This window comes from Dermochelys coriacea, chromosome 3, assembly GCF_009764565.3.
Source record: "Dermochelys coriacea isolate rDerCor1 chromosome 3, rDerCor1.pri.v4, whole genome shotgun sequence".
In the NCBI taxonomy this organism is placed as follows: domain Eukaryota; kingdom Metazoa; phylum Chordata; order Testudines; family Dermochelyidae; genus Dermochelys; species Dermochelys coriacea.
This window is the reverse complement of record NC_050070.1, coordinates 120,877,108-120,889,132: the sequence shown is the minus strand read 5'-3', so window position 1 is coordinate 120,889,132 and position 12,025 is coordinate 120,877,108. Positions and strand designations below refer to the sequence as shown.

The following is a 12,025-nucleotide window of genomic DNA, read 5'->3' as shown; positions in this document are numbered from 1 at the left end:
CATGTTATGGGACCTTCCTATCTCTCTTTCTTGCACTGATCTGTGGACATTTCATATTGCCTAGCATGCCGATAGTCCATTAGGGAAGACTTATCTTAGTACTTGCACCAGACTCAATTTGAAAATTAACAGTCAGTGAGATTTAGGGTGGATTACATAGCTATGGCCAAGGACCAGGTTGGTCTGGTCAGAAACACTCACAAGGCAGATGTGTCAGAGAGCTGGCAGACATGCACAAATAGATTTGATCAGGAGAACCATGAAACAAGAAGCTGCCAGTCTTTCTGCCTCTTTTGGATCTGTGCAGATGGTCAAAGAGAGCAGGAATGATGCCCCTTAACCATGGAGGGAAGAGAGTCCACTTATCTGATAAAGGATCCAGTATGTGGTTGAGCTATCAAAAAGAAAGACCAGGTTTGACAAGAGTTAGCTGCCAGACAGTTGGGGCGGGGGGTAGGGGGAAAGAATGCAACCAAGCAATTTGCTGGCATCTCTGTAAATGGTAACAGGCTGCAAGGGGAGAGCTCTGAGGACATACAGGAGTAGGGGACCCAGGAAGGACTGGTGGACTCCACAAGACTGTGGGGTGAGTCGAGGTGTTAAGTCTTCACATACTCATCCATCCTATCATTCCTCTTCACAGGGGGGAGGGTGATGGGATTCAGCACTGGGCTGACTCATGAATTGAGTGGTGGAGGGTTGGGTAAGGGAGCCAATCCTGATTCTTCGGCTGTACGGTGGGAAGCCATTTAACCAACTTTGTGGATGGGAGGGGGAGTGTCTCAGCACCCCCTTTAATATTAAAGTTAAAGCGGCAGCCTGCCACTTTAAATCCATTTATGTGTCTATGTCTTCATTCTTCTGCATGTCCAGTCAATCACAGAACAACAGCATCCAAACCAGACATCACATGAGATTGCACACTAACAGCAGACAGCTGAATGACTAGTAGTGAAGAGATTTAAGCAATTTGTGTAATCCACTTGTTTGTTTTTGTTTTTTGTTTTGTTTTTGAGAACTGAATTTTGAGCGACGAATCCCATATACTTAATTTAAGGAAAACAGACGGTTGTACCAGGTGTATTAAGAAGTAAAATATATGGGATCAGGACAGAGGATAATCAACTGGAAGGAAGCAATTTCTCTTAGCAAGACACTAGGGTGCAACCAGGTAAGTCTAAGGGAGTAGCAAGGGGAAATATCCCTGCCTACTTCCCAATTACCATGGTCTCTATTTTCCATACCATTCGAAGATGCTGAAAATCAAATGACCGGGTTCCTTCGTAAGGCTGATCTGCAAGTTTGCATCCTAGCTTTTAAAGCCACATTCTTTGTTTTCCCTTTACCCTGGTAAAAGAATGCGTATTATAATTACCAAAGTAACGTTTCAGTCTCTTCCCAAAGATTCATGCTACAGATTTTGTTTGGCTCCAGCCCGAATTTGTATGCAGGACACTTTAAATATTTAAGGTCTACTTCAAGTATGGTACAGAAGAACATAAAAATACAGGACATACACCCACAGCAAAGAACCTAATTTCAAATCACAGGTGAAAATGGAATCAGAATTAACAGGCAGGGTTTATAGAAGGATACAAAGCAAGGAACCAATTAGTAGTAACCAAGTAGAAAATCCCAGGTGGAATAAGTTACTAAATCAAAGGTCTAAAAAAAATGCAGAATGTCTGTAAAATGCCAGTTAATAAAGTGATCTGAAAGAAAAGTAATAGTTTTAAACTCAGTGAGAACATTCTAGGTTAAAAAAAAAAAAAAAAAACACCCCAATCTTTAGGTTCATTTTGGGATGAAATCTGAGAAAGATTCCAATTTTGGTTTGAGAATTTGGTGGGAAGAAGGGGCACACAGGAGAGTGACCCAATGAGGTCCTTCACCAAGTTGAAGAATCTTTTCTGCACATTGCTTGAGAAAACACTAGCAGAATTTAAGTGACTATATTTGAAGTAGCCAGCAATTCTGCTCCAGTCCTGTGGAAAGAAACGGGGAGTAGAAGCACTGTGCTAATAAATGTGTATTATGAAATACAGATTTGATCTCTGATGCTTCTAAACAGAAAGTTACGTATGTATAATGAACAAGCAAACTGGAAACCTCAAGATGTGATCACCAGCCTAGTAGAAATGTGCCAAAGTGGAATTTAAGTTTGGCCCAAAATATGGATACTCTTTTAGGATAATGCATAAAACACTCCCAACAAAAAAAAGTGCCCACTGATTATTTTTCATCTTCCGCTTCTTTCCTTCCTCCTCACTACGACCCAACATGACATTATTATTAATTGTGTAGATAGGGGTCTTTAAAAAAACAAAACAAAACAAAACCAAAGTGTCTACAATCCAAGTAAACATAATCCAGTTAATTACAAAAAATGGTTTTAAAATGTCACTATACTTTTGTGAGGACCGATGTTTTTATATCCACACATTTCTTCTGTAACGTAACACACAAGTATTGGTCATAAAAGACATGCTTCAGTAGATTGTCAGTTAGGTCAATGACAATGTTACAAATTAGTATGAGATCAGACTGCCACTGTAAATACCTCAAGTTAAACAAAAATTATTGTAAGATATGTTCAGATTTGAATTCCTTATGTAAACACGTCATGCCATTTGAAACTTTAAGATGTGGGTACTCAGGCAATACAAATAGATAAGGAAAATGTTACTTATATTGAGATTTAAAAATTAAAAAGGTCCCAAAATAATATAACATTTTGGCAGCAAAATGTTGTATAATAGGACACTTTAGACATAATATTTCTTAAAATGAAAGAACAGTACAAATGAATATATAAAGTACCTTGGTAACCACTGGTGCCGAAAACCAGTGCCAGACTCTGTAAGGCTTTTCCTATCTTCTGATATTCCTTAGGTAATGCTGAAGAAAAAAAATAAGTAAATATAAATACTGTTTTACACTTTCACTGAATTATACAGCATTTCTGGTACAAAACAGCTATTCAATATTAAACATTTTTTGGGGGGAAAATGTTCTAGACGTCTACCATAAGTCATATGTATGCATTACCTTTTATGAATATTTTTGTAATGGCAACCACTTTAATTAAAAAGATAAAATACTGTCTTAAATTAGTCCTTCTATACAGTTAGCTCAAAGAGATACAATAGTATTCATACAAAGCGTAGTACTGCACATCCATACCTGAATAACTGGCCATTTCAAACTCATGAAGATAAAAACCTTATTTCACTTATTTTAAAATATAACTGTGTGTAAGTACATATTTTAAAAATCGCACACCAAATAAGGATCTGTCTCTGTGTATACAATCTATGTATCTGTCTCCATATATATAATGAACATGACATATTGTGCATGTGTATGTCTATATCTCTCTCTCAAAATCTTATACAGATTATACACACACACACGCCCATAAAAAACTCCTATTTCCCTCCCACCCCACCCCCACTTCAGTAGAGGGATGTCTGTTTTTCTAAGAACACTTTGCCATTGCATCTTGAGGAAAGAACTGAAAAGGTCACCATATGTGTCCATACTTGCTTATCTAAAGCAACAAATGTGTTTAAAAAGCTAGATTCAGGTGAAATATCCCCTGCCATGGAAATTTAAAAGCATTCCTTCATTTCTTCTGTGAAGAACCCAGAGTATTTTGTGTTTAAATGAACCCCAAAAAGGCTGTCACCTTATTCCAAATTCATATTCATGCAACTTATACAAATGCATTCCAGGAGTACAAAGAGGGTTGTTTTTTTTTTTTTTTTTTTTTTCCCCCTTAAGTGAGCCATAGCTCCCTTTTAAAAATAAATTTATTTCAGGGATATATCCTTGACCTGGAGTTAGTAACACGAAGAGACAACCTTTTATAGTAAGAAATTGTATTAGCTGCAATGTTCTAGGTCTTCATAATATTCTTAAAAAAAGAAAAAGAAAATAACCCTCTTAAAAAGATAGCTATCAAGGTTTCAAAATTTAATACTTAAAGTAGGAACTAACAACATTGCATACAATGATAAGGCTAACAAAATGCACTTGTATGTGTATTATACAATTTGGTGTTCTATTATGTCTACACAGACATGCATGCACAAATTATTTCTTCACAATGAGGTTAGAATAGCTATGGTTTATGGCTGAATTTTTGAAATTATAAACAGCATGCATAATTTATATACTATAGACTCAAAGGCCTGATGTAATCTCTGAAATGAAAATAATTTTTTGCTTGTATGAACTGTCCATTATAGAAAGAGTCAGAAGTTGAGATATGTTGGCTTTTCCATTTTGTCTTTAATTATCTGTATTTGGGGAACTGTATTGTGTGGATAAAAGAGGAACTAAGTACATTTTAATTGCTCTGACATTTTAGACCATTCAGACCAAGGTAAATGCCTTTTTACACCATACAGTGGGTCTCTCTATTAGTATCCTTAGAATACCTTCGTTAGTAGAATTCTTGCTAAGAATTTGATGCATCACGTTTTAATTTTTATTTCTTGTGACTGGCATTTCCTATGCATTGTGTACCATTCACAGTACTATCCCTTTGTATGCCCCATTAATCCAACACTCCATCCTCAATTTTCTTCAGTGTGCCAAGGCATTGCCATTCAGTTTTGAGACCTATGCAATCCCCAGCAATGGCAGTGTGAATTTATGACAAAGTGGCCACTCCAACAGAGAAAATTTGTATTTCCAATATTTCCTTCTACCACCATGTGTCATTTAAAATATAAGTTATGAAAGTGAATATATAAAAAAGGACTAAAGGGATAGCCAAGAACTTTTGGGTAAGCTGGATTCAGATATCTAGGGATCCCTGAAATTCCAACTCCTCTGGCACTCCAACCCTGCAAGAATGGAGCTGCACTGCACTCAAGCAAAAAGAGGAGACGGGGACTGCTAAAACAACAAAAGAACAGGGCATGGAGACAGAACCAGGAACTTCTGTCCCATGCTTTGTCTCCTCTTCCATCCAAGATGCTGAAGGAGGAGGAAAAAAAAAGGCAGTGGTTTGTGTGTTTTAGTTTATGCAGTTCCTGAATTCTATAGATATTAAGTTCCTTCTTCAGTGCAACTGGTGGGGATATAATGGACATTTGGTTAACTGGAATTTCACTGCAATGGTAAAATATTAACTCTATTCCACTACTGTTGTAATAATTTCTGTTCATAAATATTAAAACATTTTCTCAGCTGGCCACTTATTAGTTTATTATTATATTGTTTTATATTGCAGTAACAATAGACCAGGACTCCATTGTATGAGGTTCCTGCCCCATATTTTTGTAATAAACAGGGAATGCAAAGTAGTTGTCTTTTGGGTATAATAAGATTAACTATAGTAATAAGCATTTTGGAGCTTTAAAATAGTTTTTATCTGGAAATAATCATGTTAAGATGTAGTTATTGTTGAGAGCATATATTAATAATTTAGGGTAAAATACAATATAGAGATGTTGCAATTATGTCCAAACCAAGCGTTATAAACTCAGGAAATTTAGTTAAGGTGTAGTAACATTGGGGTGGGGGAAGGAGGGGAAAAGGGAAAAAAAACCAATGTGTTTTTAAGGTGCTATCTTTTTTAGCTTTGTATGCCTTACTAGTTATTTTCAGTGTATGGTTTCATCATAACCTAGGATGTTCTCAAATTCAGTAGACAAATACATTTCAAATTTAAATAATATATAAATATATCTAAATAGCAATAAAAGAGCAAGGCAGAGAAGACTTAAACTTATTAAGTCTCCAAGTGACACTTACGTCCAGTACAACGCTTCCAGTGTTCTTGTCCCACTGTCAGCAACTCTTTAACTCCATCATCCATGGATTTGGTGAATCTGCCTACTGCATCACATTTCTGTTCTCTGTGGAATAAGAGCAATCCCATTACAGACCGATACAGAGTTGTTCCAATTTGCTACAGTTGGCATTTAAACTGATGCAATGGACTTTTGAACAACTACATGACTATTATTAATAATAACCTTTACAACGCCCAAGAGTGTGTTAAGTATTTCACAGAACCAGTAAAAGAGTGGTGAAATCCTGGCCTCACAAAGTCAATGGCAATTTTGCCACTGACTTCAGTGGTGCCAGAATTTCACTCCAGGTCCTTTGCCTGATGCTTCGTTATACTTTCCATCCTTTAAAAGGAGTCTGTAACTGGATCCTCATTCTTGCTCTGGATCCTTATGAATAAAGAAAGGTTTACATAGCTAATCCAAAACATTATCCCCTATGGCAGTCTCACATATAAAGGATATATGATTATTGCTGTTATGTATTTTAAATTTTGTGAAGAAAATGCACCCCTAGTGCACTAGCTATACGTTTTTTAAAAATGTAAATGTGAAGAATTAAAACAATAATGGAAGTCTGATTTCTTAAAATGATGGTACACACAAAAACGGCAGCTATATCCTATACTCACACAGACCAGTCTACAAAGAGTGAATCTGATATGCAAATCAGCGTCAAAACTAGACTACCTCTTCACGGAGAATACAAATATAATCTCAACCTGATGACGACTCAATGATTTAGGATAAAGAGCTGCTGATATCTCATGGAAGAAATGCAAATATTTTGTGCTCAAAAACAATCTGCCTGGATTCCAATGTATGTATTTATCTTTCATTTTATTAAGGATATCTGCATTAAAATATCAATACTTATTTATATAGCACTGTACACACAGGAATGCGCTGAGCAATTAACAGAGTGGCTCTATAAATGTCCTAACATTTTCATTAAAATTTTTCCCAACTATACCATATTTTATCTAGTGCCCATGAGACCATTATGATGTAATTATCATCATCTCTATTTTACAGAGAACAAGAGGTTAAGTGACTTGGTCAAAATCACAGACTGGGTCATTGGAAGAGCTGAGACTAGACCTCAAAGGTTCCTAGATCCCAGCTTTGGGCTTAGGTTACTAGACATTTCTCCCTGAAATGTCAGTTCTTTATTTGCAATATCACAACTTGTAACTGGGGAAGTTTTTGTGACTTTAAACAGGAAACACAACAAAACAGCGTAACTCTTAAAAAGCCTAGATTCTATTTTCATGCAAAGTCCCAAATACCAAAGAATGTGATGATAAAAAATAAGGCCTGCATTCCAAAAAAAAGTTATCCTGTTTATGTAATTAATTATAATAGGACTACATGCGAGAATGAGAATAGGTATAGAAGTAATTGTTTCAAGAATTAGGCCACATGTTTTTAGGATCCTCAGTGAAAGGTGATCTAAACGATTAGACCACTTAATGGGAAGACTGACTTACAATATAATAGTGAAAATAAAATATGCAGAAATGAAGTGTCAATACTTTCACCTTGGACAGGAGACTAAACCAATAGAGAAAGATATATATTTACATCCCTATGGACTCTACTGAAAAAAATGTTGAAATTAGGATAAATATAAAGTGAGATTTAACTCATATGCCATGAGTGTGTGATCTGACTCCCTTCCAGGAAATAAATGTTCAGAAGACTTAAGTCTTGTCTAAACACAAAAGCTGTACTGATTTAACTTACAAATGAGTTAAGTAATATAGGTTTAAGTTATAAGTGCAACCCCCTTATGTGGCCAATTAAGTTGGTTTAAGAGTACTTTAGATTGAATTAATTTAAAATAGATGCCTTATTGATTGGCAGATTTTCTACCACAGTGTGCTGTTGAGAGAGATGAATAGGGTAGAGTGGTTGAGAAAAGAATGTCTAATGAAAAATTAGAGAGGTAAGCCCCAGAATAAATAAATTTTTTGTTAAGTATTTTTGAAGTTGCCCTATAACCACCTGCTTTCTTCTATTAAAGGAGATAATTCACAGAAATATTATGAATTAAGGCATACAAACCTACTATTTTTTATTCCTATTATTAAAAGATAGGTTTTGAATGGCATGTACATAGATTGAGACTTTGCACTTCAAAACAAAAACAAATAAGCTTCTTAACTTAGAGGCCCTAACACTTTATAGCCTCATCATTTCTCTTTCCTGACACATAAGAAATGTTATACTTCTTGATAATATTTTTAGAAACCAATTCTCCTGGAGCTTTATCATCACATCATTCTCTCATGCACACACAAAATCTATTTAGTACCAAGGGTTTTTGTACCACACTGATACCATAGTATTTAAGCACATAATTAAGGTTGAGGATGAACAACTGATTTTGAAATGGAAGAGACCTAGAAGTCCATTTCATTGCTAGGGCAGGACTGTTTCCTTGAATATAGATGGAGTAATAGCTATGTACCACGATGACGTTACTTTACCCACAAAATACTCAGCATAGGCCTCATATTTCTCAGTGTAGGTACAGTGTGATATTGCTATTAGAAAAACACTTTTCATTTCATCACATCAGCTCATCCACAAACATTTAATGTCTTCACAGACGTATAGACATTATGGAAATCCACGTAAACACCCATGTTCTATAGGAGATGGGGGGGGAGAGGAGATAGCGAGCAAATCATACATATCTCCTCATTTGTCTTTCTAAGACAAGATTATGGGAATTAAAGACAGGAACTGCAAAGCAAATCAATTTATCACCCTAAGGTTAGCTAAGAGGTGGGTGGGTGGGTGGGTGTGTACGTTTCTTTCCACTTGTATAGAATTTGCCCAACTTTTTTAAAAAGTTTTTAAAAGTCTGATAATTTAAGTCACTCTTCCCTCATTTGTAATAGATCTCTGCTGGTCCTTCCCATCAGAATGCTTTGCTGAATGAATTAAACATTATCTTTTCCATTTTATGCACAGGATTGTCTGTCTTGTTTGAGAGGACTGTCTACCTCACATTAAATTTTTTTGGATACATTTAGTTGCTTTGGAATGATTCAGAACTGCCACAATAAAGAACAAAATAGACCATTTAACTGCCATGCTGGCAGGCTTCCATGCCAATATTCTGCCAGTGCTCATCAACTCCGATTCAAGTTAGTAGCAAAAAAGTCCTTCTAGGATCTGCCTTCAATCTGGTCTTCGATCCTGCATGTGCAGATCTCTATGCAATATCCTTTTATTGTGTCAGAGTTCTAACAGATTTGGAGAGGTCTCCACCAAATCTTAAATTAAGATCACTTTATGAGAAAGCTACCATTTTTCAGTTTCACCTCAGTGACCTACTGCCAGAAGCCATTTGATGCCACCAGTATGTGTACTCATGCAAGCTTAAATTTTTGTTATATGGATAGTTCCATAGTTTTCCATCAGGAGATAACATTTTGTAATATGACTGCTGACATGTAGTATCAGTGCAAGACAAGGGAATGCCACCTTACATTTCTATCATGTCCAAGTCAGGAGCTTCTGGTTCCATAGTTGAAAAGATCATTACTCCCACAATCTCATCTTTTTCTGCCTTCCTCTTCCCAGTTTTCCATTCCTTGGAAAAAGAACAATGGGACAATGCATACTGTGCAGTGTGATCATCACTGTTTACCCATAGTAGAGTAACATATATCCTAAGCAATGAATGCAACTTCAATGGGAGTTTTGCCAATTCTTCTATACAGACAGAATTTCATTTTTTTTTTAAAAATGCATTTCATTTTCTATATCATAGCACTAAATTGAAAATATGTATTGCACAATGTATAATTCACAAGTATATACACAACACAAACTACTTATCATATAACCGAATTACAAAAGAAAAATTATGCACATATCTAAATTGTTACATTTTAAAAATTATACTCCACACACACACACACACACACACACACACACACACACACACACACACGTGATATCTTTGGATTGTCATCATCCAATTGGTTAAATGACCGAGCAACTTAATTTTTTTTACTATAATTTTCCCAGCTGGTCATATTTGTTTAAATAAAAGCAGCAGCAGGAGGCAGAAATTTGACAACTGCCACTGTAAAATGCTTAGTGGGAATTATTTTTTTAAATCCTAGATATGTTGCAGCATCAGTTCTCTGTATTTCACGTCACTAGTCATGAGAATGCCAATAGCCAGCCATACAGGTTTAGCAACAGAAACTGCTGACAAGCTAGAAGGACAACTGCATGACCCTATCTTTAGCTAACAGAAGAGTTTCTGGATAAATGTACACTCTACATATGCACTCCATTTTGCCTTTATTGCTCATGAATACTTTAAATTAAAAAAAAAATCTTTAAAAAAGGGTGCCAGTTATGTAGGCCTAGCAGTCAACATATAACCAGATTGGTACTAGTTCTGGAGCTTAGCAAATGGGCTACCCTCAAGAGAAAAGGAAACAAAATGAGGAGGAACAAGGACACTGAAGAAGAAAGCTTATGTTCTAGGTATATTTGGTCCAACCTCAGTGCAGGGGGCTGGACTAGATGACCTCTCTAGCTCCCTTCTAGCCTTACATTTCTATGATTCTATCATCATGCCACAGATTTGCCTGATCTTGTTACCATCAGTTTCAGCCCCTTTTTCTATCTTTTTTAATGCAGTACTACAACCATACATCTCTAAGCTCTGCTGCAAAATGAATTGTTTCTGGCAGCAGAACAGTACAGATCACTAGGACCGCACTGACTGATGAGTCACCAACAATAAATGAGTTCAGCAGAGTCAGATCTGATCAAGTCCAACAGCCACAGTAATCTTTGGAAGGGCACATTAGTTTATTTTGTCAAAGAAAGCAAAAATTCCCTTGGGTTGTCTTTTTTTCCCCCATTTTTAGATAACTGCTACTATTAGAGTTTCATTCTATTTTTCTCTTCCAGAAATATCACTAACTGGAGATACAATGTGTGAGAGGAGTGAAGGGGGAGGGAGAATTAGAAATTGTTATTCTGCTAATTCTGAAAAAAAAAATCTACCTTAAAATACCTATCTATTAGGACAGATGGCAATGAAATTTCATTAGGCAAACCTATTCCTCTTTTAAGCAATGAACCAAGTCTACCAAACACATGGCAATTTACAGCTTGTTTATTGCCCACCAGGGGGCAGACAGAAATCAAAACATTCATTATCTGTAGGCTACAAAATTTAACATGCAAAGTGAGCTCATCAGTCCAAATCCCTTTCTTTCATCTCTCTTTTCTGACTGTAACAAGGCTGAATTTTTTCCTACCTTCTCATCCCGGAAATTGAGGAACTGCTGAAAAACTTCACTTTCTGAAACAACCGGATGACGACACATCCTGGTCATCCAACCCTGCAGCCTCTCCATGCGCATTTTGATAAATTCTTCTTCAAAGCGCCCTGCAATATACCGAATAATAACTACTACATTTCTGCTTTAGCAGCATCCACACGTATCTTTAAAATAAAAACAGGCTCTTTTCACCTAAATTTGGTGGACTGTGAAACAGCTAGCTTTATGTAATTTCTGTAGCTTGGAAAATTAGAACTGTAGAGTAATAGGCATCAGTTGTTGGTGAGTAGGATTGTTATTTTTAAATAATGGCCAAGACACATTTTAGAGAGAGTTCTCTTGTTTTGTCTGATTTTGAGGGGGTGGGGGAAGGATAACGGCACGTCATTTTTATGTTTTCCAGAGAACATAGTTAATTAGTTGACCCAAGACACAGAATTTACAGGCATGCTCAAATTGCAGTCCTTTGATTAATGCAATCTATTCAATTCTTCAGTCAAGAAGATAACAGAAACATATGAATTTCTGAAGAAAGTGTAAAAACAAGATGGAGAAGCATTTATTTGTTAAATATGGTAATATGTCCTGTTTATAATGCTTTTGAAAGGTCCAACATCCATCAAGTTCATACATGGAAGGCAGTTGCACAAAAGACAACACCCACCAACACCACCAAATAAATACCTTTTCACTTCTTCAAAATGTATAAATATTGTATCCACCAACATACCAAGATTTTTTCCCCCCACAAACTAGAAAAGTTGAAGCTCAAAGAAGAGCAAAGTTTGGCATTTATGAAGTGCCAGCTCTTTGAAACTACAGAGCTATTTAGCACATATCATTGAAACTATTACATTTTAAAAGTAGGTAACTGATGAAACACTATTTATAGAG

General features: G+C 36.1%; 1 protein-coding gene across 1 annotated transcript in view; it reads right to left on the bottom strand.

Annotated features, from left to right (window-relative positions):
• Nucleotides 1-12,025, bottom strand: part of SNX9 (sorting nexin 9) — a 100,049-nt gene that overhangs the window by 18,253 nt on the left and 69,771 nt on the right. Inside the window, exons 10-13 of the mRNA XM_038394298.2 lie at nt 11,108-11,238; nt 9,308-9,411; nt 5,767-5,870; nt 2,821-2,898 (exon numbers count right to left, since the gene is read on the bottom strand). Of these exons, the coding sequence (XP_038250226.1) occupies nt 2,821-2,898; nt 5,767-5,870; nt 9,308-9,411; nt 11,108-11,238 (417 nt within the window). The remainder of the gene's footprint in view (nt 1-2,820; nt 2,899-5,766; nt 5,871-9,307; nt 9,412-11,107; nt 11,239-12,025) is intronic.